Source organism: Denticeps clupeoides, chromosome 8 (genome assembly GCF_900700375.1).
Source record: "Denticeps clupeoides chromosome 8, fDenClu1.1, whole genome shotgun sequence".
Taxonomy (NCBI): domain Eukaryota; kingdom Metazoa; phylum Chordata; class Actinopteri; order Clupeiformes; family Denticipitidae; genus Denticeps; species Denticeps clupeoides.
The window spans coordinates 5,267,043-5,292,594 of record NC_041714.1 but is presented as its reverse complement, the minus strand read 5'-3'; the positions used below and the strand labels follow the sequence as shown (position 1 = coordinate 5,292,594).

The following is a 25,552-nucleotide window of genomic DNA, read 5'->3' as shown; positions in this document are numbered from 1 at the left end:
TAAATTCATACGCTCCACACACTCTCACATCTGGATGCTCAAGCTGTCTCACGCTCTCTCCTTTCTGTAAGAGTCGAAACTTTAATTACCAATTAGTCTGACAATGATAAGGCTGGTTTAGACAACTTTCTGGGAAAAGAACCTCATTGTCCACGTTGCTTTATTTAATTACATTTTTTCTTATTCTGTTTGCTGTGTTTTGCTGGGCTTGTACACCGTCATTAATCTGCTCGTTTACTCTGGTGGCTAAAGGTTGGAATTCCAGCCAGCCAGAGAGAATGGGCAGTCCGCTGTGCTGAACACGCTCGCTCCATACCAGACTCCTCTCTGCTCTCTGGGTTTTCCGAGGTCTTTCCTGGCTTTAACGCCTCCATATGTTGGCCAGCTGTTCCAGTAGGTCTTCCGCCAAAATCAGGCATGGTGCTACAGTGGTACAGCTCATATGGGTTAAAGGAGATATTTAGACTTGACATACAGCATTCATAAGACTGTGTGTGAAGATAAATTAAGGCTATTTGATCATTCATTTGGCCCTTTAAACTCTTGTAGGATGTTTTCAATTGAAATGACACCAGCCAACATTAAAATTATATATTATTAGGTCAGAGTTAATAATGACAATAAAAACTCTCAATTCAAAATACTACTTTTGTGAGGGATTATTGTTCATTAAATGCTTATGATTTGAGAATTAGACAAAATAAAATACACAACCTCCTCTGTAAAAATGTAAAAATATATATAATATTACAAACATAAAAAATGTCATTGAGGACTAAAATGCACTGTTATGGAGAGTAATCATTTTCAATGTCCTTCTGTCAAAAACAGTCTACTCTGTGGTTCCTGTTTTAAAGGCTGCTCACAACCAGGTCTGAGCAAAGTAATTTCTGACTCCCAGACCGGTGCAGACGTGTTACACGTGGAATGATACCATTTGAGCATGAAAAGACTCTTTGGACCAAAAAATTGCCCTCCCATGGGGAAAAATGGCAAACTTTAACTTAAGCGCCAGCACAGAATCTGCCGCCACTCAGTCATCTGCTAATGCACCATTTCATGTGACCTGTCAGTTTACTGCCAATTAATTTTAAATGGAGATGTGTCTCATGAAGCAGAAGGCACAGAACATCATCATGACAGGTCTGTTAGATCTCAGGGAGGGGACCTCACAGGAACCAGTCACTGTCACTTCAGTGCAGGTACAGCTGACAAATAGCATGTTGACATGCAATCCCAAGTTCTGTCTACTTCAAACCCAAAAGCCCACAGCAGTGCATCATGTTCTGTTGAGGTACTTCCCATGATACAACACAAATATAGACTCTGAAGATGTCAATTTACCAATCAGGCCTGATGGTGTCATTACAAATACTGACATTTATTTTTCTTTAAATGCGTACAAGCAGAGAAATCCTTCAGTGCTTTGGAGAAATTACCTTTTTGAAATGGAAGGGAATAGTAACACGCTCTTAAGCAAAACCAAGCCAAGCGTTTTGGTGACAACTGTAATCCTCACCACCAATGAGGACTACTGAACTCTATCACTTTCACAGAGAAAGTTGGCAGCCTTCTTTAATCATTCCAGTAGATGGGACTCGATTGTACAAGCAGAATGAAAGGTTCAAATGCTAATCATCTCCGGAAAACAAAAAAGGGCTTAAGGTTTTAGCCTTTTACTGGAACTGTGCAATCAGCTAAACTAGTCATGACTAGTCTTTTGCTTTGCACTGGTTATCTTGTGTATGTATTGCCCATGCTTCAGTCCATATACCTTATAATGCTTATAGATTACATGACCAATCTATCTTCTATCTACCTATCTTAATTAGCACCACCTCTAGTTCCAGTGCTCAGTTGTATTTCCTAAAATGTATTTCCATAAGTATCGGTTTAATTGAATAATTGAGCAATTGAATAATCCACTTGTTTAATATCTTATTTTACATCTATTGTTAGCTGTTCAGTGTTCCGCTAAAAGTGAAGAAACTTAATAGGAGTATGTTCATATATGTTTCAATACATATTTAACATACTTAATGACTAATTTATCTACGTTTATGTTATGTGTCACAATTGCACTATAATCAATATTCTTTCAATTTACATGGTTACATCAGTGGTTCCTTCAGACTGGGTTAATTCAGACTCAGGTCAGACAAACTGCATGCTAGTCATTCCAGTCTATTCTACCTTCTAACTGAGAGTTCAGTCTCATGCACTATGATTAACCACGCATTAGCCATTTGATTTTGGCTTAATGGGACTAAAATGACATTGAAGCTTGTCTGATTTGAGATAATTGTTGATTTTTTGCCTAACTGATCTTTTTTTAAATCACACAAAATAGATACGTAAAGGTCTTGATAAAACGTGTTTCATTATTTGAATTTATTTGGAGGGCCAGGCAACAGTCCCATAAAAAAATGCTACATATCTGAATTAATTATGTTCACGTCAAGAACACCCGAATCATGCAAAGCAATTGGTCATGAACCAGTGAAAGTTTGAAAGCTTTCCCCCGTTAAAACTGTCATGAACACAAGAGTAGCAATCCCGAAGGATTTGCACTGAATAATTAAAGTGAGAACATTCTCATTTTGAAAAAAGACAAATGCAATCAGACTAAAAAGAAGACTAATTTCCCAAAAAAAACCAACTCCACCTGTGAGCAGCGCACTGTTCAGCCTCCAGGCCCTTTTAAGCGCCACATGACTCTCCCCTATGATGACATCAATTAAATACTGCTGCCGTTTGTGTGCCAGTGGTATTATGACTTATCCCCTCTCCTGCTCATGATGACTCGAAATGGAAATGAGGTTGTGAGGGATCTGAAACCAGACACATACGTGCACAATGGAAAAAGGCAAATTATCACCTCCAGCACACAAATTTACTCTAAAGACTAGAGTCTTCGTTGTGTGAAAGAAGGACTGTGTGCATACTGAATATTAGCATGGCAATAAGAACGTACACGGACTGAAATAGGTTTATTAACCGAAGCATGTGATTCATTAATAGATATGTAACATGTCAAAGCATTATTAGGGCAATTTGGGCAGTTGTTTACTTCCTGTGTGGGTCTGACCTATGGCACGGATGCAAAATTCAGAGGCAACACCTACATAACAGTGGAGACAGACAGTGAAGGAGTTTTAGAGATGAATGAGGCTACAAATGCTGGGCCACTCAAATGTGGGAAAAATCATTTTTACGGTGTTTCCGTGATGCCCCATGTTACATACGAGTCACAATGCCTGAATTTTTGGGGTGGAAACAAAAACAGTTGTATTCATTTTAGAGTCTGCAGAAAAACCCTGTCTAAGGCACACTCTCACAATAATAGTTTTAAATATTGATTATAGCAAACATTGATTATAGTCTAAAGAAAAATTGTGATTTATTAAATTGTAGCAAAATGTGACTATATTCGACTGACAGCTCTCCTCAATTTGTAGTCACGTTGTTAAAGTAGAGGACAATAAATCTGTACTATTACTGATCTGTCAAAATCCTCCATATGGATGTCAGATGCTGCTACTCAGCTTTAATGCAGGAAAGGGGATGAGTAGAATGTACTCAAGATTCGGTTTAGATTTCTGATCAGTTTGCATAGACCCTAGAATCTTAAAGGAAACCAGGAAGTGGAAGCTTAAAAAAAACAGGTGGTGGCATCCGGGCTGAGACAACAAGACAACATGTGAGAAAATGAAGAGACCTAAGGGGCCTGAAAGGCGGCCTGTCTTTGGCTTCATGGTTCTTGCCATGTCAGCACACGTACCACCTCCCCTCCCAGCCTGCCTTCTGCCACGGCCAGGTTGGCCTGAAAGTGAAGTGGCATCTGTGGATGGCATGGCCTTCACCACCGCTCAGGGTGTTGTTTAGGAGATGCAGCAATATTGCAGCTGAAAGAAACTCACGGCATATTTACTATTTGTGTGTGTGTGGGTGTGTGTATATATATTTTACACACATCAGGTAATTGGTCTCTTTAAATACCTGATATTGCGCAAATCCAGAACGACAGTGGCAGCACTGCATTTCATATTCAAGGGAACCTTACATAACCGCGGGTAGCCTGGGGAACTGAATAAATATTTATGCCAATTTGTGAGACGTGATAAATGGGAATACGCAATCACAGATCTTATACATAAATACCGCAGAGAACACGTCTACAATGAACGAAACCCTCAAATACCAATCAGCTTAGCAAGTCCTCTGGAGCCCTTCATTACTCAAATATGTACAGTGTAAGGATAAAATTCATGCATGCCACTTGATTTAATATGAAAAAGTTGAGAGCTTCAAGCGGCTCCATGAAATTTAGGGAAATATTGCTACAATCAGCAACAATGCAACAATGATATAACAACATGATGAATTGGCAGGATACGGCACCTCAAAAAAAGTCATGAAAAACATTTCATAAATGAATAAATTGCACTTACTTGTTACTCGGGTGGACACGGAAGCATAAAGCTGAAGAAGCCTAAATGAGTGTGTGTGTGTGTGTGTATATGTGTGCGCTCTGGTAATGTTACAATATTTGAAAACGATTCAAACGTTACAAACTCTTGCCTACAATACATTTTAAAGCAGAGCATTTCATAACTTCTCCATATTATTAGATACATATATTTTTATATCTTGTTGAAAAGGATACAATTCCCTATGTATTATGTACATTTCTTACCTGAGAAAGGCATAGCCAGCCTTTAATGGTGCCGTTTACATGGAATCCATGTAAATGAATAACTAAACTGCTCATCGCTAAAAGCAAAAACACTTGAACACTTGAACAGTCGTTTGAAAATTCTGTCTTGGAATAAACACTCAATTTTTGAAGTATCAACAAAACAACAAGCAATTATGAGCACAGCAGCACATTTCTGAACACTCCATTTGACCCATATTCTACATTTTTAGAATATATGATTATAGTTGGGGATATATTATGAGGTCCCAAAATTTGGGGGATTTTTCAAGAGGCCTTAAAAGTTCCACTTCTAACCTTAAGTAAGTAAGAGGGTCAAATGGTGATGATCAGACAAGCACTTACCCTTAGAGGAATAACCGAACACTTGCAAGGAGCTACCCAACCCTCCACACAGATTTGGAAAGAAAATGGTTACCCGTTGGTCTGGTTCACAGGTTAAGCTCGTCCTCTTTGTGAGTGTCATTCATGGTGACCATGCATCAAACAGAAAATGGAAGAGTCCACTTCAGAAGCGCCACTTACCTTCCCACAAGCCTCTGCACATACATGTTCAATACCGAACATTCCTACGACTTTGTATATACTGGCGTCACATAAAATGCACACTAGCAACAGCACGGAAGAACCAGTTCAACATTCAGGCAGACAGAAGAGTGAAAGAGGGAAAAAGGGCTCAGTACCTTTACTTTTACCTATAGAGTTTGATGAAATGGATCCATGGAGAAAGCAGATTCCAGACAAAAGAGGAAACAGAGGGAGAGAAACACCGATAAGACTCGTGGACATGAGCTGGAGGCAGGATGGAGGACAGAACAGAGCGGCGGGGACGTGACGACGGCGATGCGCAGGGGCGTGGCGGCGGCCTGAAGCGGGAAGAGCTCTGCTGCTCCCATCTCCTGCTGCATGCGACTGGAGGAGGCACTGGCTGTCATAACATGGCAGCGGAAGGCGGTGGGGGGATGTCAATCAAGTTCACCGGTGCATTCAAGACAGGCATCCCGGCAGCTCCTTCACACTCTGCATAATTTCATTTCCAGCCCTGTTTTCATTTCCAGCCATGCTTTACCAAAAAGAAATAAAAAATGCTCCTGCTGCTGTTTATATTAATGCAATAAAACTGAATGCTGGACGATAACACAGTGCACCAAGTAAATGGGAAAAACTTAAGATGAACGTTCAAAGACTCAAAGATGAATGAGCAGCGAAGATGGTGCGAGGGCATCAAAAGGACCATTTTTGTTTTGCATTATGATGTGCGTAAAAAACAAAAAACGGGTTTTGATCAAAGAATCAAGTCTGAGTAACAAAGCAGTGCGAGAAATCAAGGCAGCACAAGTTCTCAAAGCAAACAGAGGACACGGGGAGGAACAATGAAGGTAAGAGAGAACCCATACCTTGGTCGGCCATCATCAGGTGTGCAGGACCTTGAAGGAAAACAAGAGCACAGTCAGAAAAGAACAAGGGATCATGGGAAGGTTGTCACACTAATCCACAGGCATCATTGCAGATGCCTGTGACATTTTGACAAGGTAGGAGAGAGTAGGGTGAAGCCTAGGAAGGGGGAGGCGAGGAGACAAGCAACATTCAATGAGCATTTACTTTTTTTTTTTAAAGACAACTGGGTTTCAATGCGTCATTGGTTATATTTACGAATATATATATATATATATATATATATATATATATATATATATATATATATATATATATGTGTGTGTGTGTGTGTGTGTGTGTGTGTGTATTTTATTTTTTAACCATTTATAGCTCATGTGCTGTCATGACTTACGTAATAGTAGTAGGCAAATGTATTATTTTATTCCTGAATTTCAACTTTCCATGGACATTAGAAAGGAAAAAATCAAATAATACAAAATATTTATGGTTGAGAAAAAAAATTAGTCTAGTTTATATGTTCTGTGAGATCAGACCATCTCCCAAGCTAAAACAATTGAGGACACATCAGCCCAAAAGCTCTGAGACGCACCAGTGTGAAAATCCACTTACCGTCCATGGCGCACCCCGTTTCCAGTGTTACAACAGTTCAAAAACATGCCCACTCGCTCTGAAATTACTTAAGCCACCAAGCAAAAGAGGAAAAATAAAAAAAAAAAGGAGACGAGAGCACCCACCTCTGACACGGCTGTCTTCTGCGAGCACAGACGGGCAAGGAGAGAGAGAGGAAGACATTCATTAAGCAGCATGCAGACCGGTATGGGCCGTTGCATGTGTTTACCATGCAAGGCATCAAACATCACATGCAAGTGCCCCTCCAAGAGCCCTGAAGGGGGACAAATGAAGCCGTGAAGGCACTAAAGCTGCACTCATCCAGAAGCTCACTTTCAGTAATGAGGTGTCCTACCTCATGGCACATCTGAACCATGTCTGGACGTCTGCTATATTCATAACCATCACACCCAGCCTGCACGTCACGCGTCAGTTTTAGATGCTGTTTTGCTGAGACACTTCTTATCTGATGTCAAAAATACTGTGCAAAATGTGACACGAGGCAGGTAATGATGCATGCAGAGTCGTGGGTTTCAGGACATTTTTATGCCACCTAAGTGGAAGTGTTCAGCACAGCCTCCCAAATGCCTAGAAAGTTCACTATGCAAAGTTGACAGGATTCACTGTGACCATGAAAACATGCCACCTGTTTATCTGAGATTCTAGCAATTACATCTCATAATCCTTCAACTGTGTTCTCACTAATCAAAGAATGGCGTAGCTACTGTGTTATTTTCCACATCGCTGGGCCTTACGATGGATTTACGCAGTTCCCCAACCCAAATAAAGCTGAACTACCTGGAAAAGATGAGCTAAGTCCATTAACACAATGAACAGAACTTATTAACACAAATATTTTATGCAACAATGTCATGCACAGGTGAAACTAAGACTGGATGAGGGTGAACAAAAGTGTGTTACATGCACAACACAGACAGAGCATGAGAAGAACAAAAGCCCCCTACAAAAGAGCAAATGGTCAGTCAACAGCACTCAACAGCAACTCTAAAGTATCTAAAAAATTGTCTAGTTGATGTTTAAATGTCTGGTTTAAACAACTGTAAAATTGTTTATCTGTCCAATAAGTTTTAGAATTTCTATTAATTTTATGCGTGAATAGCTGAAATGAGTTTGACGTTTCCATCTTAATGGTATAATTTAAGAACCATATTTTTAAGCATTTTGTGTGACTAGAATGTTAACGAAATTCCATTGAAATTTCAACTTAACATAAATATTTCCAAAGTTTTAGTTGCAGATAATGACATCGTTTGACTCCCACTTTTTTAAAAAGCACACCATTCCTCAATCTAGGAGGACGAATGGCCAGTCAGCCTGGCTCCATGGACACACAAGCAGGCTCCTACCTCTGTTTGGTCTGGCCACCATTCATCGGATTTGACCACAAACTTACCAGTGCAGTCGGCTCCCCATCGAAACCAAATATCATGCACCCAAATCAATCAGCAGACTTTTTTTTTTGTGAACAAAATATGTCATTCAGCCCAATCAATTGTTACACAGGTGGCCTTCAAAGGGTCCATGAATGCTTTAATAAAAAGCATTGAATAAAAACATCCTTTTTTTTTTTTGTTCACAAAAAAAAGAACAGGAACAGGACAAATGCAGCCCTCAAATATGTATGCCTTAGGTGTCAAGAGCACTTACAATGCAAAAGAAAGAGAAAAAAAAAAAAAATATATATATATATATATATATATATATATATATATATATTTTTTTATAAACAGAAAAAGAAAAAAAAATGAGAGGGGTAACACAAGCACGGCTACCTGCTGCCATATCCGCTTCAGATAATTGCTAAATAATAGAGACCATGCAATAGGAGAATGGGTTTTAATTAAAAAATAACAATAATAAATACAGCTTTTTAATGAAGTGGGCGACAATATTGCTTGTCGAGAGCACTGAAGGTATTAACTTTCACATTAGCAAGGGGATATATGTGTTTTAAAAGGCTTACCCATTTAGATTTGACTCAGGAGGATTAAGTCACGTCTCTAATTTACATGAGATGCGATGCAACAATTTCACAGCATTCCAATATTTCCAGCGTGCCAATATTTTCCCAGTGTGTGCGCCAGAGGGGCTCATTAATGATGCTTTTTTTCTGATCAGGTTAAAAAAATGCAAGGCCCAGCTGTCTCTTCTGCCTCTTAGATCAACTTCACTGCTGCAATCAAACTTTGTTTTAATGTGCGAATAATCACTTCAATTGACTAATTGACACGCGGTTTGAACACACTTGCTGATGCGCCGTATGGCAGTATTTTCTGCATTCATTTGAAGAAGCTACAATTTACGTTGATCTACCCTGAAGCACCAATGCATTCGGCCCCATTATTGTGCTCATACACATTTAAATTAAATCTAAATGTTCAAATCTGTGGCAATATGTTTTTATACTCATCGATTCCTACACACAGTGTTACCGGGCCATCACGCACGCTCACACACCAAGTCAGTTGCCAGGTGAAAACACCGCACTCTGACTCGCTGCTCTACGGGACTTTCTCTGTCAGAGAACAAGACGTTCGCGGGAGGGCAGCGTGACATTTACCGCGACCGTGTACGCGTGTCACCTTTCTGTAATCAGCAACAAGGCTGTAGGCCTCCATTCGGAACGTACCGTCGGCTGCCGCTTTGCTATGTCGTTTGCATTCATTTGAGGATCGTCCTTGAACACAACTGCTTCCAGTTTCTTCTCTGCGCTGATAGGCCATTATTCCAGTCTCAAGCAGGAGCGCATTGCAAGTGCTCATGTCATCTTTTTACTACTAATGTAGATGGCTGCTGAATCGGGGGATAGCTGTAAGCTCTGAATGAATAATTAAAGCGTCATGCCTCTGTCTATCCAATCACAAAGCCTCTCTGGAGCCAAGTCTTTTCAATGTGAATTTGGATGTGTTTTTGGACAGTGGAGGCTACGGGGAGACGTTTGGATGAGGGTGTCAGTAATGTTAGAGGGTAGTGGGAGGTGGTAGCCTAGCGGGTGACACACACAAAGGTCACAGGTTTAACCCGAGTGTCTCCAGGAGGACTGTCCCTGTAACTACTGGTTGTAAGTCATCTAATAAATGCCATAAACGCAAATGAAAATGTACCTGGAAGATTGAATGTAGCCACAAATACTACAAGCGATTAGGATAGTGTTCTCTGATCATTTACCTGGATATCAGGTCAGGAATGCTGACATGCCAGCTCTTATAAATCCAGATATTATGAAGGTGCTTTAACTTCAGTCTAAAAATGCTTTAAAATATAAATTGCTAGGCTACCAGGAAACACCTCATTGTCACATTATTCAAAAGGTAAAATTAACAAGATGGCCACTATTCCTGCTAACTTGCCTTCCACCATTGATGAAGGGTGAAGTGACAGGCCATTGTAATTGGTTTATTACGCGTTACATCTGACAACAGATAGTGTTGGAGTCAGGACCGCCTAAACATAGACAAAGACATTGCCAAGACCGGAGGGTATCAAGACCAAGACAATGCTGAGATGCAAGACCAAGAGATGCAAGACCAAGACAATGCTGAGATGCAAGACCAATGCTGACAATGCAAGACCAAGACACACTAAGGCGATACCAAGACCAAGGCTGGCCGAGGCAGAGACCGAGATTGAGACCGAGATTGAGACCAGACAAGGGCAATAAAATCAACATGATATTACTCAGATTAACAGTAGAAAAAAAGGCATTGCTGTAAAGTGTCATTACTTATTAAATCAAATTCATTATTATGTTGTCTGTATGTCTCTCATTTAAAATCTCACAGATTTGTTTTAGTTACAATGCCTAATGGAAATTAATATTTTCAGCAATGATCTCATATAAACCATTTCATCAGACCTCATCAAGGGAAGGAGATGGGATGTACCAGAAAGATGTGCATATTAAGTCTCTTATACCAGAGACAGAGGCTCTTATACCAGAGACAATTTGAAATTGAAGGCAATGGACATTTGGCTCTCAAATGTTGACTGACACTCTTAAAATACATTTTCTTCTGGCAAATTAGTCAAATTAACATTAGTAAGACAGTGCTGGTTCACAGATCTACAGACTTAACAAAGAGTAGCGTACAGAGCCCCTAAAGTACCATGATCTGCGCCCATGTTATTTAAAATCAGTTACTCTAAACTAATTTACGTCTCTAAAAATGTAAAATTCACACTTCATAATGAAGAAGACTCAGCTAATGAAGTTTAATTTTCATTTAGGAATGTCATACAATGAATCTTGCACATAGACATGGAATAATCAGCTGGACTCATTTTCTGCCCATCTTGAAAGATGGATGGACTTCGGTTGTGTTATTGACTTTATCCAGGAACAATTACGAGTTCTGTGTGTATTAATGGATGTATTGATGGCTTCTCATGAAAAATTATTTGTCTGAATTCTTACAAAAGCAGTGACCTAAGAGTTATTGGGAGCAATTTTATAGACGCTTTAGAAATATTACATAACTGTCCTCATTTTTTTCCATTTCATGGTACTTAAGGGGCTCTGTAGTACTGATCGAGCTGCTTACAAAACCAAAATATGAGTTTTTCCTCATAGTTTGATGACAAGAAACGCAGAGCTAGACAATGATTTTGTCATTTTCGTGGTGCTTTTTCTTCGGATGCCTGGTGAATGTAGATGCTGTCCCAGCCGTCTCAATCAAGGTCGTTCGACAAATCGCCAAAATGAATGTTTCATTTCCTGGTGCATTTTGCAAATATGCTCTTTGTGCTCTGTAAAGCCAAAGTTAATTACTGCCGGCTTTGCTGACTTTTCCGAAAATATCTACGCCGACTTCGCTATGACGCGATGTGCATGATGTGTGTGGACTGACACGCTGTGTCTGTTGAGAAACTGTTACAATGTAGCGTTTTTAAAATAGATGCATCTCACTGGTTGCATTTGAATTGAGGCACGTAACAGATAACAATACTGTTCTGTGAGGCTGCGCTGTTTTGTATTTTTTTCCCCATCCGAGACTGCTATGTCCGAGACCAAGAAAAGACCGAGAACAAAAAGCATTGAGACCAAGACAAAAAAGAGACCAAAAAGTGTTGAGACCAAGCAGAGACAAAAACCAAATAGCGTCGAGACCAAGACAAGACTGAGACCACAAAAAAAAATAAAAAATTAATAATATTAAAAAAGACTGGTCTTGGGAACTACAACACTCACAACCAACACACATCTGAGGCCACGCCTTCCTTGCTTAGCTCTGACAAGAAATCCATCCAAATAGCAAAATGAACTTGGACGTGCCATTGGAAGTCATTTATGATTTTCTGCTGTACACTATGCGTCACAGCCATATATCTAACTTTCCTTTGCTATAAAATTCCTGAGGAAATTTCCCACGACTCAGGACCATCCAAAGAAATAAAAGTATGTGGTCTGTCATTTCATCATTTCAAGGCTGATTTACAAAAGCACGGTGGTGAAGCAGTAGCTAGAGCTTTATGCCTCATAACAGGTAGTCCTGGGAAATACGTGCATGGTTAAGAGGTGTGTGTATGTTTAATATGTAATGACTGGGCCTGGTCTGGCTGTTAGGAACTTAGGAAATGGCTGGACCCAGCAATATTAGCTCTGCTTTATTACTGTAGGTGAGCTGCCATTTCGCTGTGGGGGTGGGTGTTGACCACAAGGAGCATGTCCCCTCCCTCCTTTCCATGTCAGAATGCCGCACTCAGCAGCCGGGAAGGAATAAAGGGAGACAAATGCGTGTGGGATTAGGCAGCAAAGGTCAATGCTACCATTCAGAGAATGGATCAATTTGTTGTTAAATTACAATTTAGCTGAAATCAAGAATAATGAGCGGCAAGCAGGAGCTCATCCTTCAGCTGTGCAGTTTCCAACTACAGCGTCCACCGCAGAGCGCTTAGTGCCGTCTCGCAGCCGGCCGCCCTCCTCGCGGCTCCGCTCAAAGCCAGATACAACGCGATGAGAGAGAGCATCGGCTAAGCGACCAGGTGCCCTGATGGAAATCGATAGGAGCCATTGTTGCCTCCGAGGCTTGGGCAGGATTACCACTCTGACCAGGTCTGGGTCTTTAGCATCCATCAGACCACAAAAACATGTTGCACATCTGCAACGCATCCTAGCCAAACTCAATTTTTTTGGTTCATTGTATTTTAATAAACAGCCATATTTTCATACACACTGCTGATTTCTTGAGATGATTTGACAAAATTTTCTTTTTTTTATGCCAAATGCATTATTAAGATGATCTGAGAATTTTTCTATCTGTTTTGTCATAATTGTGTTTTTACAGTACAATGTTGATCTCCCAGCATGCCATTTATCACAATAAGACAGGGGAATTATATGAACAGATGCAGCAGAGCCAACTTCATTCTTTTACATCTTGTGGGATGGTCTGATCCTGAGGGATAATCACAGTAGCTTATAGTTCTAATAACCTTAATCCTGGGATGACAATATCTAGGATAGTATTACAGATGGGAAATAAATCTTCTTCTTTTTTTTTCATTTTTTTTTTTTATTAGTAGCATCCGTGATGAACATGAGTGATACTCCTTGAAATAGCCTTCTCTGGGTTTCAAGTGCACCAAAAATACACTGCTTTTGAATCAGAGGGTTTATACAGTCATACACAGCCAACTAAAGAACCACAGAGTTGTCAAACATTGGACTTGTATTTATACTCATATGATCAGAGACACGTTCGTCCCAAGAGACCTCCACTCCCAATATCTAACCACAAAATGAGTATTAATCTACGCTCAGTGGTCATTATAAATAAATAGTGATGTTATCAATCTATGCCACTGTGTTGTAAGTACAAATGAACTATAAATACCCTGTAGGTAGCAATGTGTGCTATGTGCAACCTGGTGTAAATATCAAATGTAGGCCAATGAGACCCAGATGTTCACAGCAATTTACTAAATACAGACAAAGCAACACAAAAAAATCTGCATGTTCTGTTTGGTAGTGGCTGTGGTCCTGTGGGGAACAGAGGTTGTGTTCATAATGTCTGCCGAAATGGCTTGTCAAAAATAGTTACCAAGGGAACCTATTCTTATTTAATTCATTTAAGTCGCTTTGTAAGACGCTGACAGAAAAGGATTTACATTGTCCAGAATGAGAAATTAATTTGTGTAAGAGCCATCAATCATCATACTTTATTTCTAAAACCATCACTAGACATCTGGGTTTCACAACTAAAGGGGCTGGGTGGGTTGTTAGTTCCTCCTCTACACAAACGTGGCAAGTACAACCTTGTTGTTCCCATCTGTTCAGTCCTGTTAAATCCTCAAAACATTCCTATGTCCCAAGAACTACTTCTACAGCACCCAGATCATATTTGTTACCCCAGAAATTGCACATTTACAGTAGTTGGTGGACTTGAGCGTTTGTTTCCTTGTTTGTTACCAATAGCCGCATTGTGTACCTAGTGCCCCTTGAATGTGATTATTAGATTTGCTCTTAAATCACTGGAAGAAATACTACAGCGGTATAGTACATTAAATATTATTATTCTCTTATTATTCGTAATTGTTATCGGTCTTGGCTGATGCCATGACATAAATGTATCTTGTTAATCCTAAATCCACACTGCAGAGTTAAAGCAGAAGGCTGGATCCCTCACATCTCTCCGCAGTTATCTGGCCGTCTGCTCTCCCCACCCACCATCTCCTCGCGCCGAGGGATTCTGGCCAGTCATATTCTGAGAGGCGACCAGCCTGGGCTGGTATAAATAAGTGTGACCAGCACGAGGGTCTGAGATTAGAGCCACGCTGCGTGAATTTGCACCGCAGTCAGCACTTCCCATGAAAGGTTGTCTTGAGGCCACTGTCATAAGCGACAGAGACAGGCTGAGCCGTGTCTCAGATAAAGCCCAGCCAAGGCCCGGCTAGTCTGTGGAGGATACGAGCAGTTTGGTACTTTGAAGTACTTTCCATTCCAATTTCCATTCCACCACACTGCCAGCGCAACCATGGCTCCATCTCTCAAAGTGTCTTGAGGAAAAGAACATTAAGAGAAATGACAGAGAAATTAGGCTCTATATTGCTGTGGAGATGCTCAGGGTTAAGTGTCTTGCTCAGGGACACAATGGTAGTACGTGGCCTTCTGTTATAAAGATGAGTGTCTAACTCACCCTAGTCAATAGTACAATACAGTAGTACAGTATATTACAGTCTACAGTATCGCATTATTCAGCCACAGAGCCTGAAGTTATTGATTGTTATATCCGGTGTGTGCTTAGTACACTGACATCCATTCGACAGCACTTACAATGTAATGATGTAACATGGCACAGCAAAGTCACTCACATCTTTTTTAATAGTTCTATTGTTTTACTGAAAAGAACATTTAAAAGAGAAGTATTGTACTGTATTGGGGACTGGGACTTGGGACTGTATGTACATAGTTTTAATGACATGTAATCGCAGAATTATACAGTAAAATGCTGTTAAGGAGCATTAAGAAATTAAAATGGTCCTGGAGTACGTGTATGTGAGTGTGTGTGTGGTGTGTGTTCCCTGTCCAGGGGTTGGTTCTTGCTCCTGACCATTGATTGGCTGGCCTTCAACTTCAATCCCAATGAGGGATTGCGAACCCGATTCAAAAATGGATTCATTGGCTGAATAATTGAGCTTCTGGAAAATTAGATTGGCTTCTGAATAGGCTACACTGTGAGCGAGCAAATCATTCCTAAACTGTCAATAACCTCTCATGTTCTCTGCCCCATCTCAGCTCACACGAATCCATCCAACAACAAAAACACGCCCTGGCTGCTTTTCTCAGGAAACCCTTTCCCCTGTAAACTGTCAGTCATCTCTGAAGTGTCGATAACCCCTCAGCTTCACTGTCACGAGCCGGTCCATCAACCAACCCTTCTCTGCACAGCAACAGACGTGAAGACGTGACTATGCACGACCCGGGTTTTCATCTGGTCCAGCGTGTTCAGAACAGGAACCTGAAAGCGTCGCCTGTGAACATTTGTCATTCTGAGCATTTACCGCTAACCGAAGGGCGAAAAAAAAATAGAAAAACCTCCTACTGCCTTCACTTGCACACACACACACACAAAGAGACAAAGAGAGAGAGAGAGAGAGAGAAACAGTCTCGGTGACAGTCAAGTGCAGTTGTATTTAAAACAATCCTCGGGGAAAATCCCTCTAATCTTTTGAATCCGATATCTGTCTGTGGGCTCACAGAGACAGGAGCGTACCGGTAATCTGGCTGCACTTGCGTGGAGCAGCGTGACTCTTACAGACAGACTGACACTTTCCCCGAGCCGCGCCAGGCTCCACGACCCCGGGGCGGGGCGGGACGGGGCGGGGCGGTGTGGTCATTATGCATCGCAGACGTAGAGGGTAATCAACGCCACGGGCTATTATTTACTCATTCAGCAGTGGTAAAAAAAAAATCATTTTAATCGTCACAGAAACGCTTTAAAAAAAAAAGCACAATTACAGAAGCACTCGAAAAAGGTCACCGGTGCCACGTATTTTTAGAAAACGCAATCCTCTAGCCGCAAGCCACCTCTTTTGCCCCCTTCACCTCCCAAAAACGGACCCCACCCAAGCTGAGCAAAATGGCTCCGTGGCTTGGACGCCGTGGACAGTCGGGCTGTTAAATGCCCTGGGAGATAATGGTCCCGATTCCATTTCATAATGGTAAAAAATGTCCCAGTCGGAATCCCTGCGATTTCTCTAATGAGGGGCTCATACGGCGCGTTCCATAAACACAGACATACATACGCCGGAAAAAAAGAAAAACCACACACAGTGCATCTAAATAATTGCTCCAACCAAACAAAGGGATTTGTCCTCCTGCGTGTATCAGGGCCGGCGAGCGCAAATCCTGTAATCCTTTCATCTGATCAAAGTAATGACAAAAGCTTTTAAATTATTTAATGGAAAGGGGACACGTTTCCAAATGGACTGGGAGGAGAGGAAAAAAAAAATTCTCTCTTTCCGTCGCTCTCTCTTTACAGCGAGCCCAACGCGACGCTGCTGATGAATATCGCATGTGATCGATTTTACTCTTCTGGCAAAAACCTGCTCCTTGATGTATGTTTCACGATGACTGTTCTCCACGCTCCATCCTGCGCTAAGCAATCCGCAGATCTTACAGCCTCTTTTCGAAATATCAAAGTGTACAAACGTCTCACCAGCCGATGCTTCTTTTGATTGGAAATCCTAATTTTGCTCCTTGGCAATAAAACAGTACGAGAAGAACAGCGTAAAGAGAAAAAAAGGCTGATTGGGATGTGCTGTATTTCTAAATCCATTATATTGGCTTAGAAAAAAAAAAAAAAAAAAGAAGCATCGGGGGAAAAAAATGAGAATTTTTCATAAAAAAAACAACACTAATTTCAAATCATTGACACCATTAGGGTTGAAATTAAGTCAAGTGAATTATCTCACACTCACACACCCAGACACACCCTGATTGTTAGCCGATAACATGTCACCAGCACCATGTTCGAACACACAATAAACCACGAAAAGGGGCCGTGCCTTTTTGAGTAAAACAAAGAACATTATCAAGCATAGGCATTAATGATTAATACAGCCCACATGCTGACCGAATCACCAACTCTACAAGAGCGCCTGCTCCTTTAAGGGGAGAGGAACGTAATTTCTTTCAGATTATCACCACGATGACAGATGTACAGAGCAGGCCGGAGCTATTGATTTGGAACATTTTAAAATAAATGTATCTTCTGACAATCTTATGAACTGATGTGGTGGAAATGTTATAACTGGTTATAGTCTGGTGAATGGAAATAATATTCCATATCGGAGCAGAATTAATAGCCCTTCAGTATACAAAAAACTGGCTGTTACTTGATATCAGAGCAATTTGTAGACTATTTATATCAATTGATAGATATTTTGAATAGCGGTCTATCCTTCTGTAATTAAGTCTGCCATCATTTAAATGACTCCTTTTGCAGTTGATGTCACAAATTCAGCACAGACAAGACAAGCCATTTAAAAGATCATCACTGATCTCTGCAGAAGGATCCTCTCCCCATAATGTCTACCAATTAAAGTTAGTCCTGATGACGGTTTACAGGTTCAGTCTTTCCATCAATCTGAGGACTAAGGCAAGTCCCTTCAGAAGAAACCACAGAGCAGGTATCAGGATGTTCTGCTCATTGTCATTGTGAAACACTGCAGCACAGCACACGGTGACACAACAAAATGTGTCCTCTGCTTTTAACCATCACCCTTGGTGAGCAGTGGGCAGCCATGACAGGCGCCCGGGGAGTAGTGTGTGGGGACGGTGCTTTGCTCAGTGGCACCTTGCTGGATTGGGATTCAAACCCCTCAACATTGCAATGCTGTCAGAAGGCCCTGTGAGGTTTCTATCATGCTGGTGCTCCTGCAGGCTGAAGGCAACCTCAGCACCCTCTGCATGTTCCAGTCCATTCTGGATGCATGATTACCGACCATCACTCCATTTCCGAATGCAGAGGAGAGAAATAAGCAAGCCAGGAGGCTCCAGTCCACGTCTCTAAAGGGAATCATCAGACATGCAGTCGCTGAGCAAATCGTCCAAATGCTCTGTAAAGTAATCAATATATGAACCAACCCTCCACAAAATCCAAATGAATGTACATGGAGGGTGATCATATAGATGATAGATGATCATATGTAAATAAATATAAATAATCCTGTAACTCCAATGTTCTAGAATGTTCTAGATTAACAGAACAAATTTTCAATTCTACTCACTGTTTATTAAAAGGAATGATGTTTTGTTTGACTGCTTTCCCTTTTTGGTCTACATCTTGCAAATAATATCGAAATAATATAAGTAAAAATAATATACATAAAAAAATTATATATATTAGGAATAACATGCTTGTTCACAGAATTATTCATGATATTCACTAGAGACTACTGATTAATGTCTACATTTTTTAATAAATAAATAAATAAAAACAAATCACTGACCAAAAATAATAACAATATATAATAACAATTTCTATTACTATCAATTTTAAAAAAATCCACACAATTCTTAAAAGTGGAAAAATTTTATTAAATTTAACATTACATGTGTGAATATCTTGACCTTGTTTGTGATTGTCACCCAAATATATAATTCAACATGCATACTCGTGAATGAACGAACCGCACAGGGTGGCACCCATTCACTTGCATGGAAGGTGATCGCTATGACAGTGACAGGAGAGTCCCACACAGTCCTGTTACTATTCTGCTACTCCCCGTGTTTTCATTAGCATTTCCATTCCATTCAATTTGCACAAAACCAAAGGGATATTTTTCAAAATGTCAGTGAAACATATTAATAGTGAAATGACACAGTCTCCATTCAGTGATGTTATGCGACAAAAAAAAAAAAAAGAAAAAAAAATGCATATTCGCCTCCAGAGTAAATTCATTCCCAGAACTGTGACAACGGATGGTCGGATTGAGGCCGCTTTAGTTCTACTGCAGCGGCTGCGCTGGCTGGGTAACACAGGCCCGGTCCCCACCTCCTCCTCCTCCTTCCTGTCCCCGCCGCTCGGCCCCCTCGCCGGGCCCACTCTGTCCTTCTCCGCGCTGCCCCCCTGGTTTAATAAATGACGCCTCTCTGCAGCTCCTTCCTCCCGCGGCCGGCGTCACGTTGTTTGTTTTGCCCTCGCCGCGTTCTTCCGCGCGCCACGCCCGCCGCCAGTGGCCCGTAAATAAGAAAGCGAGCTGCAGGTTCGGCCAGAATTGGGTTGCAGGGCGAGGAGGAGCGGAGACTTGCGCCGCCACACCGGATGGGCGGGTACGAACGGATGCAAGTGAAGTTTTAATTATGAGAGCAGCTTTGCGGAGGGCCATTAATAAGAACCGCAGACGAGGAGGTTGTGACAGAGCTGTCCTTTCCTGGAGCCGCGAGCAAACGCTCCTCTGTCACAAATGCCCTTTTCTCCCATGGTCTGCCGACGCAGCGAGGGGTCTGAGACGCCCTCATCACGTGTTAGAACGCCAACGACTCGCACGTTCTCAGCCAGTGACGGAATTATTAACTTGCTGTCCGAAAAAAAATAAAAACTAATTAATTTCTGAAATTAGAATAATTACAGCAATTTCTAAAGTGCAAAATCCTATTAGCTTTGCCACTACAGCGTCGGTGAGGTTATGATCTAGCCATCATCTCTGGAGAGATAACAACCGGGCTGCAGATCTCCAATTTTTAGGTGAAGAGGTCCAGTATGGGAGCAACCTAAACTCTCGGCCAACAGTTTAAAGGCGTCTGGCCCACAGGCCTGGTTTCTTCTGGAATGATGTAGACTTCGGGAAAGAATCTATTATTTAACAGCTCAAATTCAACCAGCTGCACAGTGATGGAGTTCTGCTGAGGGCTCCAGGCCACGAATGAAAGAGACTTCAATGCTCGTGTGTCATTACATGAGATCTATGAGATAGAAGATGAGGGACATGATTTTTAATGTGTCCCAACACATTGTACAGAGCAAACATTTGCAGTTTGTTGTGCAGACGTCATGATTATTGGTAGATGAAGCCATCACAATGGCTCTCAAATTACGGGCCAGCTAGCAAATGACTAGCTAATGTATTAGATTATTATAAAAATAATAAAATTATTGTTCAGAATTTGTCCTTTAATTTAGATTCCGAAGGTGACAATTCCGAAGGTGACAACGTAGCGCAAGATCATCCACTCGGGACAAGCCTCATTTACTAGGCCAAAAAGGAAGAGCAAACACTAAACCGCCGAACATTTCTACACGCGCGCCAGCCACAATGGAAATATAATCAAACAATACCCCCTCCAGCAACGTGAAGCGAATTACTTTAGACAACCGCATGCAAATTACCTATGAAGCAATTGTCCTAGGAATAGCTTTATGCAAAACAATAATGCCTGCTTGCATATTTAATGAGGATAATTGTTTGTTTTTATGTCAACGCATGATTGAAATGATAAAGAACCGAACCGGGTAAATGGTACACACCTTGGAGAACTCTGAACACAAGCTAATGAGGCCTGGGGGGCTCTTGCCCATGATGGAGAAATTACCTTTCTTGCCCTAAACGGACCCATCATCGCTCGCGCCTAATCTGCATATTTCCTTTTGACTTTGCCTTTAATGCCTGTTGTCCATTAAAACTGCACGAGACGAGCTGTTCAGACATCAGTACTCAGCAGAAAGTTCCCTTCATCCCCCTTTCGATAAACGCTGCGGGTCCTGAAGACTTATTAACGGAAGCGCTCAAAACAAACCAGCGGAGAGCTCCATAGGTCAACAGACCCCTGGAGAGGCGGAGTCGGTGAGCGGCGTGCACCTTGGAGAACGTCGAGCGCCTGCGTGTTTAGCTAATGAGGCCTTGCAGGAGCACAGCGGCTAATTAACGTAGGGCCTGCCGCAAACAACGATGACGAAATGCGAAGTCATCCGAACGGCTGGACCTACAGGACGGGCCGCTCTAAACGGCGGGAAGGCGGCACGCATGCACCTACCCAACAGACCCCAAGTGTTAATCCGGTTTATGGTCACGAATGAGAAGGACACGTGTTAGAATGGTTTCAAAATGCACACAAAGCCGGTCATCTTACCTTCACTGCAGTCCTTTCCCTGGTACCCCGTGTCTGAACAATCGCAGGCGGCCTCGTGGTTCACCACACTGCAAACGCCGCCGTTCAGGCACGCGTCCGCACCGCAGAGCTGGCCGTTGACCCCCGCGCTGTTCATGACCGCCGCTTCGGTGTTGTTGACCCTCAGCTCCGTTATCCATCCCGCAAAGGGGGCCTGGTCCTTGACGGCAGACGACGTCAGCCTCAGCGCTACCGATCGTAATTCCGGCGGTATCCCGCCCAAGAACAAATGGCTAAAAACGGTCATGTCGCGTCGCTTCGACTTGACCTCCACCCACTTGACCTCTTTGTCCACTACCAGCGTCGTGTTTTTGAAGTTCCTCTTTATCGTGACAGAATGCCACTGGCTGTCATTGACGGCGGTGTCCGACACCACCGTGGCCGGCTCGGCGCAGAAGATGGAGAACCGCAGGCTCAGTCTGCCGTTGTGAATGAGGAGCTCTAAGAAGTCGCAGAAGCCTTCGTCGTCGAAGTACACCAAGAGGCCGTGGGAGCTTTTGGTTTTCATGTTGAAGCTCATTTCGCTCTCGCAACACGCATTCCACATGGGGAACGTGGCCCACTGGCCCTGTGCACCGGTGAACTCCAGGCTGGTCCCAAGGTCCACCGCGCAACACAGGAGCAAACCCACCCAAACCAGGTGGCTGTCATGTCGCATTTTGAGCAGCATGCTGTTGAACATTATCTATCTCGAATGGCTTCTTGTGGATGACTAGTCTAATTAGAAACAGGGCAGACTTCTTGGAGGTTCAATTTTTGATCGGAAAAGCTCTGGCAGGACTGACGCGTGTCAAGTGCCGAGTATTTTGAGAACATCTGAGCACCAGCACAGCTTCCATCTACCCAACTGAGACCATTCTAGCCTAGCTGTGACCCCCCCCGGTTCCAGATGGTCTCTCCCTCCTTTCCTCCACTCAGCCCTTTCTGAAATCCAAGTCATTCAAAGATCGCCATGTGGGTTTAGAAACGCGTCCAATTGTCGTCTTTCCTCCTGGATCATGTTGCGCCGTCTGAATTTTGGCCAAACAAACAGATTTATCTCGGTGCAGTTGCAGCACCGCTGATCACCAGCTTCATGCTGAAGATCTGGAGAAGGCATCAGGCATCGTTGTGCTTTATCGCTGACCTCCTGCCATCGATGCTGCAGAAGGGAAAAGAAGGACAAGAACTAAGTAACAATTGCCTTCACAACCACGAGTGAATTATTATATATATATATATATTTTTTTTTTGTATTTTGTAATACAAGGCCCCACGTGGTTCACTAAGAACCAAAAAAATAAGTCAAGGAAGAATCGAAAGGACAGCAGGACGCCCGACCCTGGCTTCTTTGGGAGAATTTGGGGTGACTTACCTGGCTAAAGTCTGGCTTTCTACCACAGTGCAGAGATGCTGACAGCAGCAGGCAACGATGCTGAAAAAAGCCCGTCTAAAGCATCCCGTCGGTGTACGAGTTTACCGTACTGCAATAAAAAATAAAAATGAAAATCACACCGGGGGAGTGGACGTGGGGTCTTCAGCGGACGGGACGCCCGCCGTGTCCCGTTTAACCGGGGCAGACGATCGCGCGTTGCAACGAACCATTTACACATCGGACCACTTCTTAGCGTTCATCCTCCTTCGCATCTCTTTTTTTTTTTTTTTTCGAGCTGGGAGATCGCGGCTCGGAACGATTCTACATCATGGTACCCCACACACACACACACACACACACACAACACCCCACATTTCACATGCGTTTACGCAAAAAAACAATCTCCCTCTCGCTACCACGAACGCGATCGACGAACTTTTCTCTCGAAAAAGAACTTGAGACGCCTCGACGTCGCACGACGGTTCCGGGACGGCAGGACGTTTTCTGTCACCGTGAGCTGAACGAACGACGGATCACAGGTGGCATCTCCGTCGCCCGCGGTCCCAGGTCCCTCTCCCGCGCCGCCTCCCGTGGCTTAGTGGCCCGATTCACTGTCGTCTAAAGACAGGAGGCTTATCAACGATCTATTAAAAAAACACACGCCTTCGATCTCAACAAGTTCCACCGTAAATACAAACGCGGCGCGGTCAAATTCCAACGAATAAAGCGCACGACGAATCGGATAAAAGTCGGAAAGATTTTGCCTGATTGTTCGGTTGCGACACGGATGGATTCGGATCTCCAGCCGCCTTTTTTTTTTACCTGGAGCAGGAGAGGCTGGAGCACCATTTCATCTTTACAGATGCCAGTACAAATACACACCAGAGTCCCTGGCCGCCAGGAGGGCGACGGGAAAAAAAAAGAACTTTAATTGGTTGGTGCTGGTAAAAAAAAATAAAAAATTCTTCGCCAGTAAAGGTAGAGTCGTAAAAAATATTCCCTCTCCAAAAAAAAAAAAAAAAAACAATAGATTGATTCATTCATTCCATCATTTCGAGGACGAGAGCAGGAATGACATTTCTTTCTGTTTACCTGAGGCGTCTCCTCCGCGACCGGCGGGTTTTGAGGAATGGCGTGCGGTGAAGTTGGGGAGGAATCGGCGTCCGTGCGTCTTTTTCTTTCTTTTTTTTTTTTTTTTTTGTTTTAGGCGCAATCTGCTTCTCCCGCTGCGCCCTGCCAGCGACTGTCAGAAGCCGGAGACGGCGGGTCACGTGTTCGGCCTCCGTCTGCTGGGGAGGGGCGGGGCCGGGCGCTGCAGCACCGCGAACGGAATGTATATTCATGCGGCCTGCGACGCGCCGTCGCCGCCAGGGTACGTATTAGATCAAGATCAATGCCACTACACACACCCATATATACATTATATATATATATATATATATATACATATACACACACACACATAAATACAGTACAGGCCAAAAGTTTGGACACACTTTTCATTCAATGTGTTTTCTTTATTTTCATGACCATTTACGTTGGTAGATTCTCACTGAAGGCATCAGAACTATGGATGAACACATGTGGAGTTATGTACTTAACAAAAAGTGGAGACCTGACCTCCACAGTCACCGGACCTGAACCCAGTCGAGATGGTTTGGGGTGAGCTGGACCGCAGAGTGAAGGCAAAGGGGCCAACAAGTGCTAAACACCTCTGGGAACTCCTTCAAGACTGTTGGAAAACCATTTCAGGTGATGACCTCTTGAAGCTCATGGAGAGAATGCCAAGAGTGTGCAAAGCAGTAGTCAGAGCAAAGAAACTAGAATATAAAACATGTTTTCAGTTATTTAGAGAATCTACCTACATAAATGGTCATGAAAATAAAGAAAACACATTGAATGATTTGGTGTGTCCAAACTTTGGGCCTGTACTGTACATATACACACACACACCCATATATATATATATATATATATATATATATATATATATATATATATATATACACACACACACACACACACACACACACACACACACACACACACATATATATATGTACAATTTTGCAATTTCTGTAGAGTTTGAGCTTTATAGATCAGACTATTGGCTGTTCGCATTACCTGGACTTCTGGACAATCGAAGAACTCCTCTGTAAACAGTGACATTGAGCCGTCCTGTATGATGCGGAGCAAGCGGACGCTGAGGGTCTGTCCTTTATCTGGGTGCTGTGTGTGACAATGCACTTTAGGACAATTACAGCTTGGAGTAAAGAGTAGAAAATACACTGTGGCCCAAGCTGTGTTACCTTCTTCCCCACCAGGCATTCAGAGGTAGGCCGGTAGGAGTTTGAACTAATTTCTATCTTGTAGCGGTCACTTCACTCACGTTTTTGTAATCTTGTGCTGTTAATGTTCCTGATAACTTGACGATAAAATATTTTAGGGAACATGAGGATAATGACACAGGAAGGCTGAGAGTTTGATTTAAAAAAATATCTACAATTTGACATGTTTAAACCATTGACTCTCATGTAGGTGATGATGTTCATACTGGACACGAGTCAGAATTGCGTTTATTGGCCAATGTGAGTGAAGACATACAAGGAATTAGATCCTGGTTGATAGTGTCTCTCAAGCACAATAATATAAAACAACAACATTATATGATATAGTCTAAAGTTCTTATATACTTAAGATACTGACATTACAGAAATAGCTTTTGCAATGCTGTAAGTGTTTAGCATATAGAAGATTAATAATTTGTAATAACACCAAAATAAATATTACACACAATGTTTAAATGCTTATGCGTTCATTTGTTTAGCTTGTACTGTCTTTT

At 42.3% G+C, this 25,552-nt stretch overlaps 1 protein-coding gene across 28 annotated transcripts in view; it reads right to left on the bottom strand.

The window, feature by feature from the left end:
• Positions 1-23,935, bottom strand: part of LOC114796055 (neurexin-1a-like) — a 252,883-nt gene extending 228,948 nt beyond the window's left edge. For 13 of the 28 annotated variants that reach the window (XM_028989891.1, XM_028989898.1, XM_028989915.1 and 10 more), the window contains exons 1-5: positions 23,803-23,935; positions 21,318-22,497; positions 6,850-6,867; positions 6,115-6,144; positions 5,401-5,412 (exon numbers count right to left, since the gene is read on the bottom strand). In XM_028989891.1, coding sequence (XP_028845724.1) covers positions 5,401-5,412; positions 6,115-6,144; positions 6,850-6,867; positions 21,318-22,038 — 781 coding nt within the window. In that variant the 5' untranslated portion in view covers positions 22,039-22,497; positions 23,803-23,935. Of the gene's footprint in view, positions 1-5,400; positions 5,413-6,114; positions 6,145-6,849; positions 6,868-21,317; positions 22,498-22,710; positions 22,820-23,221; positions 23,400-23,532; positions 23,653-23,802 lie in introns of those variants that run through there. The other 15 variants (XM_028989899.1, XM_028989918.1, XM_028989910.1 and 12 more) reach the window with 10 other exon arrangements.
• Between the last annotated feature and the right edge of the window lie 1,617 nt (positions 23,936-25,552).